This window comes from Notolepis coatsorum (genome assembly GCF_963971535.1).
Source record: "Notolepis coatsorum genome assembly, chromosome: 13".
Classification (NCBI taxonomy): Eukaryota; Metazoa; Chordata; class Actinopteri; order Aulopiformes; family Paralepididae; genus Notolepis; species Notolepis coatsorum.
Window position 1 is genome coordinate 31,372,772 of NC_140177.1, and position 25,000 is coordinate 31,397,771.

Here is a 25,000-nt window from a genome sequence, read left to right on the forward strand (position 1 = left end):
GTCTTTTACACACACATGCGTACACACATCCAGTGTGAGCCTTGATGGTGCAGGGCAGACGCAGGCCCATGAAAAATGCATGTCCCTCTGTGTGTTTCAATAAGAACCCACTCATCAGGATTCCACTCCCATCTCGCCTGGCACACCACACAGGAATATCAATTACGGTTGCCAATTTGGGTGGCAGTGTGTAGACCGTAGTGGCGGCGGCAGAGAATACGGGATTCGCAGCGTTACTGTTGATGAGGGCGTCCGTGTCGGTCGCAGCTGTTGGTGCTGATTCCGCCCGCGTTTGCCCGGAATGTGACTGTAATCCTATCTGGTACGGTGACAGAGTCGTGATGGACTTGGGCCTTTAACCCATTAACACATTAACTGCCACGCTTATATCCATCAATGTATGATCACTGCCACCATGCAGATGTTCACCTTCTTTGCAGGGCTATAACTTTTTAAATTGTATTGCTAAATTGACATTACTATGGCCCATTCAACATCGATTATCTATCGTTCAGGATGTAGGAACGTTATACATTTTCATTCATAGATTCATACGAAAATACCGTCTAGAATATAAATATGTTTTTATCGTTTTCTGCAGTAATTCCTAGAACGTGAGTTATAGGCATAAACGCATATATAGATTATCAACTGCCATTTGTTGCCGATACACGTTATATAAAAAATGTTAACTGTACATGATCCTAAACATTATGACTGATCATGGGCGGATGAACGGGGGGGGGGGGGGGGGGGGGTCGTTTATAATTCCGTGATCGTCAGTAAATGCTTTATGTAGTATGGGTGATATATTGATCAGAGCAGTTTGCATTATTAATAATAAACACTCACGCTGAAAATGACGTCAGCGTCCTCTTACAGTTCGCCGATGAGACTGGAGGAAAAAGATCCCACTTATTTGACGGTGATCTACGCCCAACTCATATCGATTATTGAGTTATGGCAGCGATCCATATACGCGACGTGTGTCTTATTATTGATAAAGGATTTGCACTACAACTCGTACACCTACTGTGAATTGTACCTAAACTGCACCTCGTCCATTTATGCCTTGCACTATATAGTATTGTATATTAGTACACTGCACAGTATTGTATATTGTATGGTAACTACGTCTACGAACATTGTACATATGTCTAAACTGAACACTGTGACCTCTTTTTTACTCTTTTTTACTTCTAATTTTTACTATGTTTTTATTTCATACTTATCTTGTCATGCACAGTCTCTGGAGCGCAACAGTAAGAAGCATTTTGTACAAAAGTATTCTGTACTTCTGTATGACAACTATTAAAGAAACTTGAAAACTAGAGTCCCGCAACAATATGTGAGTGCCGGACGCATTTGCCCGGTGCACCGAGATCCATTTCCGGTTGTAACTCGCCGATCATCCACCAGGCAGCAGTATTGAAGCATTGCAGAGTTGTGCAGGCTCCCACTGCATCAGACCAGGCTCCGTGAGGGCATTCTGAATACCATGGCGAAAAAATGAAATATGATCTCAATAACGTCGTACGCCGATGAATGGCAGAATTAGCATGACCGTGAAACACGTTGTACGACGTTTTTGGCGCAGGATGTGTTAAGGCATTTGAAAAGTGAACGATCTCCACCATTAGATACAGGAAGTTGTTAGGTATTACAGATGTTCATACGGATATTGTGATCTATTCTCTATGTGATCTCTTTCGTAACACTTCTTCAATCAATCAATATCTGAAATGAAGAAGGGATTTCTTTTTTTTATAAAGATGAATAAATACTAACCTTCATACTGTATTTTACTAATATGCACTCTGCTACTTAGGAATCTACCTGGCCTATACTACTACCTACTATGCGAATATGTCTATACTATTATGCACTCAAGACTGTAGCACTCAAGTTCAACACTGTTTGACGAACAATCTTACTGACCCTTAGCTGCCAGAGTTGTACCCTTCCTGCTGACTTGTTGTACACAACTTGTGAGTCGCTTTGGATAAAAGCATCGGCTAAATTACTCCATATAAAACGTGTCTTTATGCCTGGTTTTCCGTAGGAGAATCCCTACATGTGCAACAACGAATGCGACGCCGACACCGAGGAGCTGGCCCACCCCCCCGAGCTGATGTTTGACTTCGAGGGCCGCAACCCCACGACCTTCTGGCAGTCCACCTCGTGGAAGAGATACCCCAGGCCCCTCCAGGTCAACATCACGCTGTCCTGGAACAAGACCATCGAGCTGACCGACGACATCGTCCTCACCTTCGAGTCGGGCCGCCCGGAGCAGATGGTCCTGGAGAAGTCGCTGGATTACGGCCGCACCTGGACGCCGTACCAGTTCTACGCCACCGACTGCCTTGACGGCTTCACCATGGAGCCCAAGACGGTGAACGAGCTGACGCAGCGCACGCTGCTCGACATCATCTGCACCGAGGACTACTCCCGCGGCTATGTGTGGAAGAACGACAAGACGGTGCGCTTCGAGATCAAGGACCGCTTCGCCCTGTTCGCCGGGCCGCGGCTGCACAACATGGCGTCGCTCTACGGCCAGCTGGACACCACCAAGAACCTGAGGGACTTCTTCACCATCACCGACCTGAGGATTAGGCTGCTGAAGCCGGCCACCGGGGCCACCATGGTGGACGAGAACAACCTGTCCAGATACTTCTACGCCATCTCTGACATCAAGGTGCAGGGCAGGTAAGAACCCGGCTGTGGTGGCTGTGTGTCCGTTATGTCGAGTGAAACCAAGACTTTAAAGGGGGACATATTGTGTGTCGTTTCAACAGTTGTATATGACTTCCTTGAATCTCTGGAAGAGGCAAAGAAACAAGTCTGAATTTTTATTGTTTATGTGCAATAACCTCTGTCATTGCTTGTCCTAAACACACTGTGTTCTGTGTTTATAGCACAAAGTATTTCCTTCCCTGCCTGGCTACGCCCACACAGTAAACGCTTTTACAAACTGGGCAGTACATTAGGTAAGCAGTGCCCCTGCGTTCCTACAAAGACTAAGCGAAATGTTCCATAATTATGTCCCCTTGAAGTTATACATTCAGTGAATTGAGTCCAGCTTTTGATACAGTCTGGACTTGTGGATTGTGATTTGAGTCATGGCCTCAGCGTTTCATTAGCCAACTCTTTACGTTGCAATACGTCGTATAGGAATATTCTGGGTCGTTCTGAGTGCATCCTGTATTCTCAATGTCTTGAGATTGAATCGTGACCTTTGTTTCATGTCATCATCTCTCTCTTCTCTGTGTTCCCTGTCAGCCTCCTCTGTGTGCTGTCCAATGAGGTGGAAATGCCTAAAAAATCTTCTAAAAAGAGAAATCATACTTCCAATAAATCCTACACTGACAGTCTGAATAAAACAACCCTGCCTGAGCTGCCGTTGAACTCTGACCTTCCCCCGTAATTACCTTAGATAGAACCCTAACTTGACAAGGAAAGTCAGTGGAAGGTCTTGGTGGTCCAGAAAAAATTATTGATGATGAGGATTTTATTTCCTTTTTATATCTTCATCAACCATAATATAATATCTCCATGTAAGCCATGATGGATTCAAATCTATGATACTTAAAAGGTCAGAGCTAACTTGTTTCATGTTAAAATAAATATATAAATGAAGTTTTGATATAAAGATATATCAAAATAAAGAACATTAGTTTGGCTTACAAATTGGATTATTAGTTGTTTCTTAGATGATTATATGAATGAATTACCATAATGTATGATAACTTTGCCATTATTCTGAAAAAGATAAACACTATTAGTGTGGATTTGACAGTGTGTTGACTTCCAATGCATTTTGGGAAATTGTTAAGCAAAAAACGATTGAACACGTTTCTGCACAAATCATTTTCAAGTCCATTACATACTGGTACCAAATCACCAACAGTACATACAGTACTGATCTTCTCTAACCCCACACTCACAGTCAAACACAGGTCGGCTGCTTTAGTGCTGCCTCTGCTTTTGTCTTCATTGGAGAGACTCTGGCAAAAAGCTACTCTCCAGATGAAATTATCATCACACCATTTAAAGGGATAGTTCTGGTTTTTGGAACCCTGGCCCTATTCGCTACTTACAGTACCAACAATGTTGTTGATCGATAACAGTCCTTTCTCAGCACAACCCATGCTGTTCCTCACGCTAGATCCGGCCAGATCAGCCACAAAACAACGCAAGGTCAATGGGAGCGAGCTCCTGTCTGTACAGGCTGACTGAAGACAACTGATATCTACTTTGTGTGCGCTGTGGAGTACATTTCCGTGTTCCGTCAGCATGTACAGACTTTGTATTGGTTTGGGGTTAAAGAGCCGGAGAGAGTGTGAGGAATAGCATGGATCAAGCTGAAAATGATGTTGTCGACTCTACCGATGGACAACATCATTGGTAGCTACTACTAGCTAGCAAATAGGGCTAGGGTTCCAACAACCAGAACTATTCTAACTTAAGTAACTTCAAGTAAGCTCACAATCAGACCTAATTTTTGCACACTGTACACCTGCACGTTTGTAGAACTATGTACAGTATGTAAAGCAAGCTGTAAAAGAAAGCTGGATTTATTCGTGTACTGAATAGGCGGAGTTTGACAATACTCTCATATCAAGCTGAATGAAAAAGCAATGGAGTTGTTTGTGTACTAAAACATGTCAAACGGCGTTAGTCAGGTCGCTGGGCTCGGCGTGACACAGGATACAGTAAATGACAAGAGGTTTGACACTGTGAGGAATGCTCTTGCTTTTTAAAGCTTATGTCAGTCAGTAGGAGAATAGAATAGTCACATTTTTAAAGGCAGTTGTCACATAGCAATTTTTATCCATCCAGAGTTTGAGGGCTCACTGGTGAAAACTCTTAAAGCGTGTAAAGACTTGAGATGCCGTGACTCAAATAATACTGATATAACAGAAGAATCGACCTGCTTGCCACTCGGAGCGATAGGTTGGCAGACTCTCTAGACCTCGACAGACCCGTGGGTAATAACAGTCTCCTCTGAATCGGAGTTATGTCAATGAAATGACATAGAAGAAGTCAGAGTTAACCCACGGGTGAGTTTTCTGAAACTATAAATGATGGATTCTCAACAGGGGTGGTACCCCCAGGGGGCGTTGAGAAGGGGGGGGGGGGGGGGGGGGGGGCTGGGTGCAGAGTTGTTGAAAGGGGTGGCGTTGAGATGCTCAAAGGGGGCGCTAGTTTATTTGTGTTGTTTATGTATGTTGTTTTAATAATACATGCAGTATTCCCACTCAGAATGTAGAATTTAGATTGTATCCCACTTTAGAAACAGGGAAAGTGTCACTTTTGTAACAAAGAAAAGGTTTACTTTTTGTAATGTTTAATTTATACACACGTGTTAGTAAAAAGTTATCTGAATCCAGGAAAGAAAAATAAATAATGAAGATTTGATTGGGTCCCATTGTTAGAAGCCTTCATTTGACACACAACACTGACAGGCTTAATTTACCCAACAAACTGAGCCAAATAGAAACATTAAGAGCCGAATATTGTATAAAAAAGTTTGAGAACCACTTCTCTAAATGCTCCTAAGATTGCAGATGCAAAGGCACAAGAAGCCCCGTGTCTAGAGGCCTCTGTGATTAAATACGCCACAGGGACTTTCAACGGGTATAGATTCCATTTAGTTTGCTTCCAATTGCATTGAATTAATCACCGCGACTAGCGGGTAGGAACACTGTCAAATGACCGAGTGCACCTATTTGGAATTTGATATTCATATTGTTATTATGCAAAGTTCTGAAATAGTATTCCCCCCCCAGAAGTATGCATCATTCAAATCTCACACAGTTTTAATTTACATTCTCGCCACGCCGCCTACCAGTACATGCCTCGTAATCTTAATTAAAAGTGCGGATGCAATGCCCTCGCAGTTTAAAATGACTTTTTGTTTGTTGCCAATCAGCAACGGCTCCAAGGAGGCATTTAGAAGTGGTCTGTGCCACAATAGGGAGGTGTAGTCTGACGTCACTTTAGTTTCCCGTGCGGTCCACCCGTATAGGGACCTATCATTGGGAAAATGTATTATCGGCTATTGTAATAATTCTGCCTCATGAACATTAGCAAGCTTTCCATTTTTGCACAAAATGAGTTCCCTTCTATCACTAACATTATTGTTTAAGCATTTTTGGTTGAAATAAAGTTAGTTATAAGTAGGGATGTCCCGATCGCCTTTTTTGCTCCCGATCCGATCCCGATCATGTGATTTTATATATTTACCGATTCCGACCGTTCCCGATCCGATCTTTCACATTAGTAATCAATTTTGACGCATTTTTGTCAGAAACTGGCGGAGCAAGACAAGCCTCTCTGTTGCCTATAGTCCTGGGCGCAAGCGCAGCGGCTCTTGTTATTACATTCATATGTGCTTCATATGAGAAATATTAAAAGTTTCAATATATGTTTGCACATTAGTATACATTCAGTGTTCGACTTACGTAATGATTAGCTCCATTCTGGTCTGAAACGCCGACGATAATTCTCAGTCACACAGCAAATAATTGCCGTTATCTGAAAAGTTAGTCTGAAAACTCCGCCTCCAGCTACTGCTTCATGAGTTTCCTCCACGCGAAATGTCCTCCTTGCAAACATTGCAACTGGCTTGACTTTCTATTTTAAAATGCTTAGTTCCAAACCTCTAGCAGCTGCTCAAGTCAGTGGATAACCGTGTTTCGGGAGCAACGTGTTGTTGTGATGTGACTGAGCGTCTAAAATTAACACGTTGGCTGCCATGGGTTAAATTCATTATCAACCGTAGGTTGCCGGCTCTATTTGTCTATAGAGAAAGTCCCCTTCTTTGCAGGGCTATAACTTTTTAAATTCTATTGCTACATTGCCATTATTAGGGCCCATTCAAAGTCCTATATGTATTGTTCATTGTGTAGCAACGTTAAACTTTTTCATTCATATATTCATAGTAAAGTATGGTCTAATGTATAAATATGTTTTCATCTCTTTCTGCAGCTTTCTCCAGAACGTGATCTATAGCCCCAAATACATTATATTGATGATGCAATACAGTTTTATGGCAATCAGCGCGATATAAAAAATTCCAACTAGACGTACTTCTAGAAGTTACTACACGTCATCTGATGTTGACCGGATGGGCTAGGGGGCGTTTATAATTCCGTGGGCAGCGTTATACCAATCATCTAATGTGGGTCAAATGTTGATAATAGCAGTTAGTATCGAAGACGGTAACTTTACACGCTAAAACTCACCCCAGTCTCCGCGCGCCGTTGGGCGATCATCGTAGAGTAGAAATTTTACCATTATGGGATGTCGATTTACCCGGTCCATCTCCAGCTTGTATAATGGTATATACGTCCAAATCATGTTGTTTATCGAGTTATTGGCAATCGATCGCTATGTAGTGTGTCGAGATCGAGTCCCGGAACCTATAGCTAGTGCCCGGAAGTAATACGGCTGACCAGCACAATCTCCATAGCACTTCCTGTTAAGCGATTGCGCCGATCGGCCACCAGATGGCGCTCCTGAACCGCCAGAGAGCTCAGTGGGTCCTCCTGGTGGATCTCAGGCCAGCGGAGGGGAAATATGAATCCGATCCCAGATTTTTGAAATATTGATATTAAAGACGCTGTAAAGCAGTGGTCACCAACCTTTTTAAGCCCAAGATCACTTTTTTTTTTGTTTGGTGAAGGCAAGATCTACCTATTGAAGCGTTGAGAGAAAAAGACAGCCAAGATTGTACTTTAAACTAAATGACTTATTTGCCTGTATTCTAATTACATGCAATGCTTTGGTCCAACATTAAAACATCAAAGTAGAACTATTATGTACTTTCTCAGTCAGTGCTAAGTGCAGTCATCTTATGCAGCATCACTTTTCACATCAAAACAAAAGTAGAACTGTAATGTGGACTTTCTCATATTATTAACATTGACAAACATATTTACAATTAGCATTTTATAAAGTAGAACTGTAATGTGTACTTTCTTAGTCAGTGCTAAGTGCAGCATCACTTTTCACATCAAAACAAAAGTAGAACTGTAATGTTTACTTTCTCAGTCAGTGCTAAGTGCAGTCAGTGCTAAGTGCAGTCAGTGCTAAGTGCAGCATCATTATCACATCAAAACAAAAGTAGAACTGTATGTGTACTTTCTCAGTCAGTGCTAAGTGCAGCATCACTTTTCACATCAAAACAAAAGTAGAACTTTTTAAATTTTTAATTTTTAATTTTCATGGAAAGATCTACAGGGACAGTCTCAAAGATCGACCAGTCGATCAAGATCGACGGGTTGGTGACCACTGCTGTAAAGCATCTTCGGCAACTTGAGCATGGCCGGGAATGACGTGTTTAGGCGTTTTCCGGCAGCCAAAGTGTTAAAGGGAATGTGTTTGTTGCAACGGTGTAAATTAAAGGGAATGTGTTTGTTGTGGACAATTATTCTGCTCTGTGTGACAATAAATACATTAATGATATATTATATGTAATTTAAAACCAAAACTAAGGCCTCCGTATGAGTTTAAGACGTGAACATGGTCATGTTTGTTAAAAAAAAAAAAAAAAAAAAGATTTAACTGCCGATTTTTATAAAAAAAATGCCAGATCCCGATCCTCTGAAAAGCACGTGATCGGCGCCAATCCCGATCACGTGATCGGATCGGGACATCCCTAGTTATAAGGTTTTGTAACGTTGAAAAATAACTACACTAACCAGTAGCACGCCTGTCGTTCAGTGCTGTCGCCTAATACAGCCAGGAGTCTACGCTGTGGTGACGTCAGTCAGCAGCGCTAAAGTGAAGTGTAGTTCCTCAGTGAATGAAAACATAAACGTTGTTATTTTGCTACTTTTACGATTAATTGTGAATTTTTTCATGTTGAGCTATAGATTGTGGATGAATACACACAGAAAGGTACACCATGCCAATGTTCATGCTTTATTTGTTTTAAACGAGATGATTTAGAAATGGGTCCATTGGAAATACATTTCAAGGAGGGTGGACCGCGCGGAAAACACCAATGACGTAACCACTACACCTCCCAATATGTTTCTGTGTAAATGGTGCATTTATTGTACTACACAGTTTTCTGGGGACATACAGTAGCTTTTGCTGTCTGCTACTGATTTGCTACTTTTTAAATTTTAAAATGTTTTAAGTTATCTGCATCATCATCCTATGCTATGCTGTTTTAAGATAAGATAAGATATTCCTTTATTGATCCCCTTGTGGAAATTCAGGCGTCATAGCAGCATGGGGGAGGGGGGAGGGGAGGCATGGGCATGGTAATAGTAGAAAGACATAAATGTAGGCAATACAATTATAATAAAAACAAACAGTGTAAACAATATAATTAACTATTAAGAAAGTATAGTATGCCCTATCAGTTATATTATACGTTACAATAAATATGGGCAATAAAGAAGTCGAATCTGAATATATACTATGAGTAAGGTAAAGTAAACAGTATACACAGGTGCCATATACACAAGGTACCCTAACTGGCATGATATACGTCATACATTATACGTTTAAAATACACTTGTTTAACCCTTTCACTGCTGCACTACCGAACGGTTAACCCTTTTCACTGCGACAATACACAGAAGGTTAACCGTCGGTTGTGTGATCGTAAAAGGGTTAACCTTTTGTCATGTGGCAGTGAAAGGGTTAATCATATTGGACTGGCTAGCTTATACTCACAGTACAGTTCATTCAACTGAGACAAATTGGAATTGATTCAAGTTCGCTTGCATGTTTCAGTAGCAAAACCCACCAGGATGACCATATTCACACGCCGGCGATCCATTTTGCTCATTCTCAGGATGGGATTCCTTTCCCAAGCGTGAATCCCATCCCGAGTGTGACAACGGAGTGGCTAATATCTCCACGGTTGCTTTGCCAGACGTCCTCTACTTGTTTTAACCTTCTGTATTGTGGCAGTGAAAGGGTTAACCTTTTGGTAGTGTGGCAGTGAAAGGGTTAACCTTCTGTACTGCCGCAGTGAAATGGTTAACCATTTGGTAGTGTGGTAGTGAAACGGTTAACCTTCTGTATTGTCATAGTGAAAGAGTTAACCCGTTGGTAGTGTGGTAGTGAACGGGTTAACCTTATGTAGTGTGGCAGTGAAATGGTTAACCATTTGGTAGTGTGGTAGTGAAAGGGTTAACCTTCTGTATTGTCATAGTGAAAGAGTTAACCCGTTGGTAGTGTGGTAGTGAACGGGTTAACCTTATGTAGTGTGGCAGTGAAAGGGTTAACCCTTTGGTAGTGTGGTAGTGAAAGGGTTAAGGGTTAAGCGTTGTGGATAATGTGATTTTATGAAACGTGCAAAACGGTCCAAACGATAGTCGTAAAAAGAGAAGAAAAAAACCCTCTACAGCTGTTCTCTGAATGGGAGAGCCGTTGCTCGCTGCAGTTGGTTTATGGGAGGATAACTATTAGTTGGTAATGACCCGTCAGATGGGGCCCTAGGTGAATTCAAACTGTTACAGGCTCTAATTAGAATTCAGAAGACTTCAATGGTGGATTAGAACAATTAGCACACTGGCTAATTGGTAGGAGACTAATCTTGTAATTAAGAGCATTTGCAGCTGATTAAATGGTAACCATTGGGGATCCATCAGCGAAGCGAAGAGAAACTTGGGAGCCATTTCAAACTGCCAGGCTCCCCTTCCAAATATAGCTTTGGCATGTTTAATAATGACTAGACTGATGGATTTATCTGGGAGCTTTTATGTTTATGCGTGACGCTGGTTTTAGCTTAGAATAACAGGCATTCCCCAGATTTGTTGTGTGTGTGTGTGGGGGGGGGGGGGGGGGGTTCGGCATATTTCTAAAATGTTCTGAATAGCTTTAACAAAAGAATGATCTGCATGTTACTACATCTCTTATTGGAAATGAGCTGTAACCAAACAAAAAGAAACGAAACAAAATACTTTTAAGTACAGTACGCGACGATCTTTGCCATTATAGTAAGCTTGCTTATTGTTGTTGTTGTTGTTCAAGTTCAAGTTCAAGTTCAAGTTCTTTAATAGTTGTCATACAGAAGTACAGAATACTTTCATACAAAATGCTTCTTACTGTTACGCTCCAGAGACTGTGCTAGACAAGATAGTATCAAATAACATAATAACATAATATAGCATGAATTTAGAAGAAGAAAATGAGGTCACAGTGTTCGGTATAGACATATGTACAATGTTCTGAGTTACCATATAATATACAATACACAATACTATGCAGTGTACTAATGTACAGTACTATCTAGTGCAAAGCAGAAATGGGATGAGGTACAATTTTAGGTACAATTTACAGTAAGGTGTACGAGTTGTAGTGCAATCCTTCATCCATAAATATAAAGTGTGGGGAGTGGGTGCTACAGTGTGTTTGTTTAAAGTGGGTGTGTGCTATAAAGTGTGTGGAGTGGGTGCTACAGTGTGTTTGTTTAAAGTGAGTGTGTGCGTGTGGATGTGTGTGCTATGTGCGTTTGGTGGTTGTTGTTGTGTAGTGTTCATTCATTGTTCGTTTAGCAGCCTGATGGCCTGGGGATAGAAGCTACTTCTGAGTCTTTCTGTGCTCGCCTTGAGACTCCGGTATTGCTTGCCTGACCGCAGCAGTTCAAAGAGGCAGTTGTTCGGGTGACTGGAGTCTTTAATGATTCTCTTAGCCTTGCCCTTGCAACGCTTGTAGTAAATGTTCTGGAGGGTGGGGAGCCCCCCTCCAATTGTGCGTTCGGCTGCACGTGTCACTCTTTGTAGTCTGCTTCGGTCTTTTGCAGTGCTATTCCCAAACCAGGAGGTGATGTTGCCGGTCAAGATGCTCTCTATTGTACATGAGTAGAAGTTCTTAAGGATCTTCTGGCTGACTTGGAACTTCCTTAGGCGCCTGAGGAAGTAGAGGCGTTGTCGTGCCTTCTTCACCACACTGTTAATGTGTGTGGTCCATGTCAAGTCCTCGGATATGTAGGCTCCGAGGTACTTGAAGCTGTTGACTCTCTCAACCGGTGCCCCGTCGATGCTGAGGGGGCTGTAGTCCTTGACCCCCGACCTCCTGAAGTCCACAATCATCTCCTTTGTTTTGCTGACGTTCAGGGAGAGGCTGTTTTCCTGGCACCATCCCGCCAGGACCTTGACCTCTTCCAGGTAGGCCCTCTCGTCGTTGGCAGAGATCAGGCCCACCACCACTGTGTCGTCAGCAAATTTGACGATTGTATTGCTACTCCGCTGAGCCACACAGTCGTGTGTGTACAGGGAGTAGAGGAGGGGACTCAGAACACAGCCCTGGGGGGCCCCTATGTTGAGGGTGATGGATGAGGAGGTGCAGTTGCCTGCTCTCACCACCTGGGGTCTGCCAGTCAGGAAGTCCAAGACCCACTGGCAGAGGTCATAGCCCATGCCCAGGTCCCTGAGCTTGGCTATGAGTATGGAGGGGACTATGGTATTGAATGCCGAGCTGTAGTCGATGAATAGCATTCTCACATAGTTCCCCTGCCTCTTGTCCAGGTGTGATGCTGCTGTGTGCAGCACATGGGATATGGCGTCCTCCGTGGACCTGTTGGGGCGGTATGCAAATTGCAGGGGGTCCATGTTGATGGGGAGGGAGGAGCAGATGTAGCCCTTTACTAGCTTCTCAAAGCACTTCATGGCTATGGAGGTGAGAGCTACGGGGCGGTAGTCGTTGAGGCAAGCAGGCTTGGATTTTTTGGGTACAGGGATAATAGTGGACTTCTTCAGGCAGGTGGGGATGACAGCCTGTTCTAAGGACAGGTTAAATATGTCAGTGAATACTGGGGCCAGTTGGTCGGCACAGACTTTTAGGACGCGGCCGGGGATGCCGTCCGGACCTGCTGCCTTCCTGATATTCACTTTTTTAAAGGTCCGCCTCACCTCATGCTCTGTTACCCTGAACACTGCGCCTCCATCAGCAGCCGACCCCCCCCCCCCCCCCATTGCCGAGGCTTGTGAGCTGGTGTTGTTATTACCAGCATCAAACCTCGCATAGAAGGTATTGAGGTCGTTTGCTAAGGAGATGTCACTGTTCAGTTTGAGGGAGGCGCCTTTGTAGTCTGTCATCGTTTTGAGCCCCTGCCACATAGCTCTAGAGTCAGCTTGTTCAAACTGGAGTTCAATTTTATCCCTGTAGCGCCGTTTGGCCTCTGACACTGTCCTCCTTACGTTGTGTCGCGCCACCTTGTGGTCATTCATGTTGCCTGCCACTAGGCCGTCATTGTATGCTTTGGTGCGCTCTCTCAGAGCTTCACGGACGGATTTGTCTACCCAGGGTTTTTGATTTGGGTAAACTTTCATTTTTGTTGTTGTTGTTGTTGTGATATCCACCCTTTACAGACACATTCACATTTTCTCAGTCAAACACAGTCCTCCTATATTTACATTCATGCTCCAGACATGAATTGATGGGTTTCTGAATTGCCAGGCCCAGCACCGAGCGCAGCAGCCAGCATCTCCGGCACACATCTCATTCCGCCATTCATTAGATGGAGTAGCCGAAGGTGGGAGGGGGGGGGGGGGGGGGGGATAAAGCCATTTTGCCCCAATTTTCCATCCTGCCCTTGGGCCTCAAATTCAATTTTCCACCAAAAGTTAGCTGAGGGAAAGAAAAGAAAATAAACATACGATTGCTGTCCAGAGGTGGATCAGTAACTCACTTGAAAGGCGTGGGGTGGGGGGGGGGGGGGGGGGGCAGGGGTGGGGGGAATGGGGACTGATTAGAGTTTTTCACCAGCCTCAGCAGCCTCCCGGCTACATCCAAATGTGCAAGTCCTTATCATAGAGAATGGCCGTCCTGTATGTGGATTTCCGGAGTGCTCCTCGCCGCAGATAAACGTTCACTTACATGCGGCTGAATACTCGCTGTGTAGGCGTCCCGGGGGATACTATATATCTCTATATATCTATACTGTATCTCAATATATATCTATATCTCTATATATCTATATATATATCTATATATACTGTATCTCTTATATATCTATATATCTCTATATCTATATAGGCTGCTTTTGTATATAATAATTTGTTCTTACTTGCTTGCCTGGGTAAATAAAGGTTAAATAAAATAAATAAATATCCATATATTCAGTGGTGTGATGTCAGGGCCTCCGGACCAAGGATGCAGGTGCCTCAATTCACTTCTTAAATGTCCAAAAAATTGGAATTGATTGGGCGAATCCTCCCCCGGTCGGGTTCTTATCCACACTTGAGCCGGTATCTGCTCCGGCCTCCTCTCCCCGGGACGGGCGAGGCCATCGGAGCGCACCGCGCGGCTCTTCCTACCGGCGCGGCTATCGATTTCTAATGTTGTTCCACACCAGCGGGAAAACAAAAACCTTGAACCGCGTGGGCCTGTCCCACCTTTCACGTCTCCCCCCTCTCCATCCCTCTTTACGTATCGATCGGGGTGTCTGCTCGTTAATTAAGACACAACCGTTACTGGCCGGGGCCCCAGCCGGATCGTGCAGGCCGCTGCGGCGCATCTGCGGGGCCTGGGAACGAGAGGCAGCTAATCCATATGTGCTAATGTGCTATTTCACTTGTCGTCCTTGTTCCCTGGCCTCCTCTCCTCCTCCTCCTCCTCCTCCTCCTCCTCCTCCTCCTCCTCCTCCTCCTCCATCTCCCCATCTTTTCTCTCATTTTCTCCCTTTATTTCCCTATAAGTCACGGTCGAAGTCCTTGAAACTAAAACCTGTGGCGCGGTTGTTCTCACCTGCCCGTGGAAGATCTTCCTCTAACGCTGATAACAGCCATCTGTTATGGTCTCTAAACTACTGTAGATGAGCTGTTTTTAAGTATTTAACCTCCCCGCTGCTTTGTTCGATATTACAAGCGTATATACCCGTCGACCGGGAGCGTCCGCTTGCCGCTTCCGCAGGTAATCAAGCGGATAGAGCTCCTGAGAACTGCCTGATTGGATCTTAATAAAAACAGATGAGCGCTAAAAGCGTTTAAAACGTGTCATCACTCACAACACGTCTTGGAGAAATGCAGCAATGGGAAACTCACTCTGTGCATCTTTTATGATACTGTGTATACTTGGGGATTATTCAAAGGCACTTTCGGGTACTAAAGCGCACTGTAATTGTGGGGTAGTGATATTTATAATAATAAATGGGACATATATAGCGCTTTTATAGAACTAAAAGTCTAAAAAGGGGTGGAGGTAGTGAGACAAACAACAGAGGGGTAGGAGAAGGCAGTAGGGAAGAGATGGGTCTTGAGGCGGGAGGATTGGAAAGCTGCGAGGGACTCTGAGTCACGTCTTAGGGCATGCGTCCACTTAGCTCACATTTCCAGCTGAAAAACGCTGGCAGTGCACCGGTAGTGCTGGGGTGGAGCGCTTGCGGTGAGAAAAAAAAACACAGCGCGAGCCTTTTGTACAACGAGCTGTCAGTCACCAACCTACCTGATGACGAGAGAGAAAGAACTCTAGCGACACCTACATGACAGCCATCTTGTAATAATAACTTTTATCGTATTTTACTGGCGCGGTTTTGTACATATAGTATATTTTAATATACTTTATTGTATATTAATTATATACATAATGTTATTACCTGACACCACAGTTCGCCCTTTGCTTTTTATTAGCTTTTTATTAGTGTATTCGTGTAGTTATTATTATTATTTGTGCCGTCTCTTGTGGGTAGACAGGCAGGCAGCTCCGGTGTCAGGTTACAAACAGAGTGGTAGATATGATAGGCTGTGATTGGTTGTCTGAAAAGACGCTCAGCGCATCGCTCTGAAAAGTTCAGACTTTTCTTCAAAAGTTTCAACTTTAACCGCTGTGTGCGGCCGCACAAAAAGCTGAAAGGCGCTGAAAAAAGAAGCCGACTGCAGCGCATTTCCTATAGGCGGCCGCATGCGGCCGCATACGCTCACTCCCCATTGGGATACATTGAAAAAAGACGCTTGCGCCCATAAATATGAGGCAGGTGGACGCGGGCCCTTAGGGGAGAGGGAGTTCCTGAGCCTGGAGAAGAGCTCGTCCCTAAAGCTAGCTGTGAAGGTTGGACTTGAGGTGGAGATGAGGCAGGCTGAGAGGTGGATCTGGCGAGAGGAGGACAGTGAGATATGGGGAGGGGGGGGGGGGGGGGGGTGGGGGGGTGAAGGGCTTTGTAGTCTAAGACCAGGATGTTGTAGTTGATGCAGTGGAGAGACAGGAAGCCAGTGGAGGTATTTTAAGATAAGACAAGATAAGATACGATAAGATAAGATAAGATACAATAAGATAAGATAAGACAAGACAAGATAAGATAAGATAAGACAAGATAAGACACGATACGATCAGATAAGATAAGACAAGACAAGATAAGATAAGACAAGACAAGATAAGATACGAAGAATCTGAATATATACTATTGCGTAACGTGAACAGTATATACAGTACACAGGTGCAGTATACACAAGGTACCCTAACTGGCATGGTATACGTTGTAGTCAAGGCAGGTTTGCTGGTAAGAGTCAGACACACTTGAACTGGTTGTCACACTTCAGCGGTTTACATGAAAGGGCTTTAAAATCTGGAGCCCTCCGCAGTACGTTGACATATGAAGCGCCGCGCCACGCTGGACCACGTAGATCAACAAACTGAGGAGATGCACACATGTGTGCTTTCCCCCCGCTTACATTCGGGAAGAAGCGATAACGCCTCAACACACGTCGTCTAGGTTCGTCTTCTCTTTGATTTACATAAAATACTGTTTGACATTTGAATGCTATAGCCTTCTCATGGTGTGTTTGCAAAGCTAATCTTTCCCATCAAACAACGAGAAGAGATGCAGATACTGCTCTCTCTCTCTCTCTCTCTCTCTCTCTCTCTCTCTCTCTCTCTCTCTCTCTCTCTCTCTCTCTCTCTCTCTCTCTCTCCCTCTCCCCCACCCTGCATCTATCTCTCTCCCCCTTCCCATGGAACAGCATATGGAGGATATTCACAGTTGTCGTTTGAGTGTTCAGTGGTTGCTACAGTATGAAATGGTTTGATGTATTGCTAATTCTTGGCTGAGTGGGTGGAAATTAAATGCAGGATTTTGGTCACTCTAAAGACGTTGCAAATGAAACTGTGAAACTGTAATGATTTCCATTAACTGGGCACATTTATAGAGCTTTCATAGCAAACCTACAATGGGTATACTGTGACCGTGGCCTCTTGTGTATTCCAGTGATAATTAGGATGGTATTTGGCATTACACTAACTGGCCAGAGACAGAGGCATCCTCTGTATGGTAAATGGTAAATGGACTGCATTTATATAACAGCTTTTATCCAAAGCACTTTTACAACTTATGCCCCACATTCACCCATTCACTTACACATTCACACACCGACAGCGGAGGCGACTATGCAAGGTGCCAACCTGCTCATCGGGAGCAGTTAGGGGTTAAGGATATGTACAGATATAGATATAGTAAAGGACTATGTGCAGGTAAGTACAGACAGGTGAGGATAGGTGTATATATTCTCACCGCATAATATACCTATCCTCACCTGTCTATACTTACCTGCACATAGTCCTTTACTATATCTATTCTGTACATATCCTACTCTTACTATATAGTACGCTGCTGACCAGTTGTAGTAGTCATACTGTCTATTTATTATACTACAACTCTGTATACAGATTAGCACTACACCCAGTAGTAGGGATGGGACTTTCTAGCAAAAGTGCTATTCGAAAATCGCTGGTTCTTAACACTTTGGGTGCTGCGTTGTTTCCGGGGCCCATCTATTCCCATCTATGGCCCATCAGTGCCAGCATTAAACGAATGGAGTCCGTCACCTTGTTTGTAGAGCTATAACTATATTCTATATTATAGCTATGGATACAATACTATGGTCATTTGACACTGAGTTTCTTCCGGTCAAGATGCAAAAAAGAAAGAATTTTTCCATCTATATGTTCCCGTTTTATACCGTGGTGAATATAAGAATGGCGGTCTAGGGTAATTCCTGGGAGGCTGGTAATAGCATGCAACGTGTATTATACTAAAGGCATTGGCATTTAGTCCCTACACACGCTACAATAAAAAAATCAAATAGTTGTTTGATGCTCTGATCGCCACCAACGGCATACGTTGTGGAGTAATGTTACAGTAACACTTTCGGATCGCACTGAAGGCATGCTAGGATCAACGCAAGATTGATATCATATAGCCCTTACCTTGACTAGGATGTGCCCCAAAAAGAATATTCCAATTATCTGATCGCCATTCCAAGTAATTATGTCCATCGTGTCGCCAACATAATCCATCACAAAACACGGATCGGGAGTACTTGATTCTTCTCAATCCGATCGGGACAACCGCTCCACTTGCCCGACAAAGAAAAGTCCGCCCGGACCCATATAATCGACGTACAGCCCAAGACACAATGTTTAAAAGAGTGCTCGATACCGCCATCTGGTAGGATGCAGCCAGTATTGCACCTTCGGAGTCACAGTATGTCTTTTACAGGCAACATACAGCTCCCTGACATTGAATAGGGTATTCAAATCGGAAAAAATTACAAACGACCCAGAAACGTGTTAACACGTGATTGCCACTCAGCGGTCGGGATATATAGACCGAATATTCGAATATTCAAAACTTTTCTGTTACATTTGCACTCTGGTTGGATGCCAAACTTATTTTCATTGTACTGTACTTGTGCTGTATGATGATGACAATAGATTTTAATCTAATCTAATCTAAGTGTCTTGCTCAAGGACACTTTGGCACACTGCCGGGAGGACCCGGAATCGAACCGGAAACGTTCCTATTACCAGACGACCGCTCTACCTCCTGAGCCACTGTCGCCCCCAGTGTATGCCCGCAGAGACCATCAACTATGAATATATGAATAGCGATATGAATATAATGCCACTGTTATTTCACAAGCATAATAATACATTAATCGATGAGTAATGGATGTGATGAGAGTGTATGATCAATGCAAACCATTACCCAAAGAAATAGTCCCTCTTAAATTAACAGGTCATAATAGGGCCATACATGCTGTTAGACCACATGCCTCATGACTTCAGTGCTCTGAGAGGCCCGGGTTTGAAATAATAAGACTGGTGCCACGCGGGCAGCAAAATGATCAAAAGCTGAATGTACAGTAAGAGCTGTGATTCTGCTCACATTGCACACCACCAAGCAATTATTACATTACGGATGTGTGAGGGGTCATGTATTCACACACATCCGCGAGCGTGCTAGTATAGACACACACACACACACACACACACACACACACACACACACACACACACACACACACCACACACACATTGCATAAATACATACATATACACATGTGGTAAATTCCCACAGACTTTCTACAATAATTTGAGGTTATTGTAGTACAACACAATGAGATTGATTATCTGGAAGGAGGAGGAAGGATTCATACTTGATAGAATCTTTGGTCTCCTCATCTGACTTAGCAGATGAGGAATAAAACGTTTACGCCAGACAAACCAGAACTGTATTTCAACTCAGCTGATTTATTTGAATCAGGGCCAAGGGTGAATAAAAGGTTGACTTTTACATACAAAAGATGATCAGAGAACATTAACAGAGCTGTCTGTTGTACAGAAATATCACAATCAGGTTTGCATCTCCAACCTCAATAATGTACATAAAACAGTCGGTAACATAATCTGAACATACATTGACCATGCTGTAAGCCCTTTTTTGCATATAAGTAAGCCTGGTTTCTAAGCTAAGTTACATTCTAGTCTAACCAAACAATACGGGTTCCATCCAGCTTACTTACATCAAAAAGCAGTAGTTTCTCTGGTCGGGAGGAGTCGGTGGAGGAGCCCCCAGACCCCCTTGGTTGGGTCCGGCCTGAGAGCTCCAGAATTACACTTTGTGGGCCCTTATATCCTATCATTTCTAGCCAAAATAGAATCCAGTTCACTATTACAGTTGATCCAATCATGCCTCTCCTGTGGGCGCCTTCTGTGAGCGGTGTCCGGTGGGCGCTGGCAGCCCCTCCCTCTGGGTTTCTCTGGGGGGAGTCCGGCTGCCCCCCCCCCTTGATCTCCTGTGTGGATCTTGACTCAATACCCAGAGGGGGCCGCTAGTGGCCCCCGTCATTGTCTTCCTGATGGGTCTGTCCCAACAGGTCCCCAACAGGTTCGTGGGTGGGGGTTGGTGTCGTCTTCCCTCAGTGAACAGAAGGGGGGGTCTTGGCCCCCCTCCTTGGTGTGGTCAAATCTCCTCTTAAATGAATAATATATAACTTTAACATTCCTTCTATATGGCTATAGATGTCTAATATCATCCAAGTACAGTCAGTGCTTTCTTAGACTGATACCAGACATCATATGAGACCTTTTGATACTAAACAGTTGATTAATAGATTGTCCTGTCTTATAATGTCAGAGCCAGTATGAGGTCTCTGGTTAGACCAGCTGTCCTCTGCGGTAATCTGGTCACAGTAGGTGTGACCTTTGTCTCTTTGTTCTGAGTACTGAGTACATTTGTTAGTGGGGGTTTATTGACTATTTCTGTAACACCAGTATCACTTAAAACACCCTCTACTGTTGAAAGGGTACCCCTGGCTTTTTGCATTATGGTTCTCTAATTTATTCACACATATTAATTATGAAATTCAAAGGCAATATTACCACATTCCCCACTTTGGCAATTCACATTGTCATATACTGTATATTGACTTGATTTTCATACTAACCATACAATATAATAATAAAAATCATTTTTTCAAAATTTTCTCAAATTTTTCTTTTTTCTCACATTTTTCTTTTTCCAATCTAAACATTACACATTTAAAGTCTAATCAATCACAATCTTTTTTAAATTACAGTATTCGTTTACATGATCTGGGGAGGACACAGAAATTAGTATCACAATTTTTCATTTTACATTCATTCTCTGAAATAATCTCTTCTTTCTGCTAATTTTTTCTTCAAGATAGTACTATCACGTCTGCACATTTAATTAATTGCTTCCCACCTATCCTCCCCCCTTTTATGACACATAACGGTCATAAACTTGTCACTTCTTGTTTCCACAGCTCAGTTTTGGCAGAGAAAAGCAGAATTTCAACGAAAATTTTCTTTCATTCACCATGTCGGCCATAACCTACCCCTAATCTCCTACCTATGTGTATGTGTTTAGTTTAGTACTCTTGCGTTGTGTCATAATCCATATCAGTTGTTACCGTTCAGTCACCTCCCGTCCAACATACCAATCAATCACACAGAGGCCCTTGTTCAACGCTTTGGTTGCACAGTCTCTGACCGTTTTCGCCCCCCCCCCCCCTCCACCCCATGTCGGCCAGCCTCAGCCGAAGCCAATGTTTGCAGGCCTGTGACCTCGTTATATCCTGTCCCATGACTGTATTTCCATGGATCTACAGACTAACGACTCTGTCAGTCTGGAGGTTTGTCTCAAACCCCCGGCCTTTGTATCCGGGGCTATATTGAAGGAGGGGCAGCGTCCCAAGCGACCTCTCTTCATAATCCAACAATCTCCCACAGGAACTGACTGAACGGGTTCACACCATCGTGTCATAATCTAATGAAATGTATTCATGTCTCTCTCAGCGTTGCTCTGCCTTTCCCCTCCCTTTTCTGAGCTGTTGAAGACACAAGCACAGAGCAAATCATCTTACACAATATGTCAACATACTCAATAAGGGAAGCCATTAATTCCATATGCAAATCGTGGTGGCACTACTTAACTTGTCATCGATCGGATCCAATGCATCTCTTCTTTCAACAGTCCTCCCCCGCCACATCATGTAACACAGATTGGGAAAAAACAAAAACCACCAATTAATATTCAAATACAACACCTCCCCCGATCACCTGCCTTGCAATTTTCACACAAAAAATTACCATTCATACCTAAAACAGTAAATCAATGAAAATAAACTAAAAAACAGGTTTTCCAACACCACACATTCAACATCTCATCATCCAACCGTTCCATTTCACACATGTCAGTGACTTTGACAACTCACAAGCCAGCACAGACACCCTCTACAGGCTCAGGCCACACAATCATAGAAAAAATAGAAAAGAAATCTAAAAATCTAAATTTAAAGATTAAAAATAGAAAAGAAATCTAAAAATCTAAATTCATTCCCTCATCCACACAAGACATTCAAAAGAAATCAAACCAAAATGAAAGTAATAAAAACAAACTCCCTCCGTAAAACAAATGATATGAAACAAATGATAAGCGACAATAATTCCCAGGTCTATTTGCGGTATAACCCAAGTGGTTACTTAAACACATTTTTGTCATTTTTAAGACTAGTTTCCCCTTAAGTGAAAGCTAAGTTGTGTGTGTGTATGTACGTGTGATCCGAATGTGTGTGTGTGTGCCTGTATGTGTGCGTCTGTGCGTGTGTGTCTGTGTGTGTCTGTGTGTGTGTGTGCGTGTGTCTATGTGTGCGTGTGTGTGTGCGTGTGCCTGTGTGTGTGTGTAAATGGGTAGTTTAGGGCTTCCTGGCCCCCACCCCCAGCTCAATCATTCACTGAAATCAAAAGGACCCAATCAAACATCACAATTCAACATCATCCACGCTTCATTCATATTATAAACATATACTTCCTTTCATACACTCATTAATCAACCAACAGACAGACAAACAATGTTAGTTCCCCTGCGCTCATCTCTTCTACTCTCTCATCAGGCTACACTCATCCCTGGCTAATACAATACACACTTAATTTCTACACTCCTACCTACTGCCAGAGAGAGTCTAGGAACTCTCCCTCAACGACAGAACCTCAAAGCATTCCTAGTACTTTGAGAGTCTACCGCTATTCTCCCTAACCAAAAAGCTAGCCCTCCAAAAGTCATAATCCCATTGAACGACTACCTCCCTGATCGTCTCACTCACTCACCCACCTGTGTTCTGTATTAGCACGCTTCCTGTCTCAACATTTCCCCCGTCATAAAAATAACTGCCAACTGTTCTCTCACTCCACAACTGTCTCCTGCATCTTCACCTCTGACCCTCCCCTGTTGCATCTAATCTCACGTCATCCTGTCATAAAAAGAACAGCCATCGTAAACAGTTGTATACACGACCCCCCTGGGCCGTTTACTGCTCAGTAAAGATAGCCTGGGTCACTCCTGTGAGTTTCCGTGACCTCCCTGTAACTCAACAGAAGGATTAATCATTTCATACACAAATCATCTATCAAACATTTACAATAACTGCCAAAACACAATCTTACATCATAGCAGCTTCTAAACAACCCCCTGTCACTAAATTATCCCACTGTGACCCAAGGATTTGCAAATGGCATTCAAAGACATAACATTCTAACAGTATTTCAACATAGCAATGAAACTCATTAAGGATTAATAAAAACAATCGTTTCGATCACTGTAAACACAACCATATCAAAATTTGTCAACACATGTCCTAACCATATTAACAGTGTATTAACGATTTTAACCAATTACACCAGCATCAACAGATTCCAACCTAGCAATGCAAAGAAAATATACCCCAACAAGCCTACATCACTAAATTATCATCCCCATGATCTAAAGACTTGCAGCAAACATTAATCTAAACATTATCCTATTTAAATCAATGGCCTTAAAGCTATAACAAGTATCAATATCTGACATTTCAACATCAATGCATTCTATACAAGCATCTTAATTCAAGCTACATAAAACAAAACATCATTATTCCAAGCTTACAATTGTACATGTTACACAAATTTAAAAAACTGGAAATACCCCATCAACTCTAATTATTATACATGTAAGCATCTTTCATTTCAACATAACATTATAGTGGTTAGTCCTAAATGTTCCTTTCTTCATACACGTGTGATAAATTGATTTTACTGCAAGCAACATGTAACTCTAGTGTAGAGCATTTTTCCAAATTCAGCCTATAACTACTCTCAAACTACCGTTTATCTGTGTATCATGTATGCAATAAAAGTTATGATGTGTTTAAAACGGGTGACTCCGTCTCTAGTCTGCATCCCCTTAACAACTGTATGTCCTTAACTGTACTTATTTTTAATCAATCACTACTCCTTCCCCCCTGGTTAAAAATATACCCCCGTGTATCAAAGACAATAATATAATCTAGCCACCATACATGTTACATCTCCTCCCCTGTTTACACAAAAATACAATGCACAATATACAAGTACAACCATATTACCTAATGCAGAATATTCTCTTACCCGTTATTTCTATCCCCTGAGCGAACTACTCCGAATGCACTAGACCCAATCCACGTTGTACCGCGCATGCGCAGTGGCACCCGAAGCGGCTGTTATAACGTCGTTTACGACAACCAAAATCTGCCACGACATTCATAACATGCCCCGATATTCATAATCTGCCACGACATTCATCACGTTCCCTACCCCTTCCCCAATCATCATTCTCAAAACTCGAAACGTAACGTACGCCGCCCGCAAACGCCACAAAACAACGGCATGCAAGCTAACTAGCTTTAGCCAGCTCTAATGCGACGTTCAAGGCCCTCACGGGAGCCGTGCCTTTCAGGATCCGCTCATCCACGCAATTCGCTCAGTACCATCCAAAGCATAAACAACTCACACAAGCTTAAAATAACCAACCACTCTAACAGAAAATAATTTTTAACTCACTCACACCAACCAACGCCGCACATATAGTTCAACACGAATCCTTTCTCCTACCTACTCCGCCTCACTCCATAGCACCGCGAACGTTACATACTCTCCACAACACTATGACGTCACCAAGCAGCGAATCCCTAATATCATATACCACGTTACCGCATTAATAATAACCCTCAAAACGGCCACAATTTCTCCAGTCCACGTCTAGATTCGCCTTACCTGCAATCGCCGCCACAGTGTTTAAACAATTCTCTCATAACGCCATTGTAACGTCCCCAGTTTCACCGCGGACTTTTCCCCAGAGCTAAGCCAGCTAGCCCCAACCACCAGCAGGACTCGCCTCCAACATATGTCCGTTGGTCATCAAAATATCATAACAAAACCATTA

General features: G+C 43.1%; 1 protein-coding gene across 3 annotated transcripts in view; it reads left to right on the top strand.

Moving 5' to 3' along the window:
- LOC311238781 (netrin-G1-like) overlaps positions 1–25,000 on the top strand; it is a 205,500-nt gene that overhangs the window by 63,588 nt on the left and 116,912 nt on the right. For all 3 annotated transcript variants that reach the window (XM_084326971.1, XM_084326973.1, XM_084326972.1), the window contains exon 3: positions 2,063–2,706. In XM_084326971.1, coding sequence (XP_084183097.1) covers positions 2,063–2,706 — 644 coding nt within the window. The remainder of the gene's footprint in view (positions 1–2,062; positions 2,707–25,000) is intronic.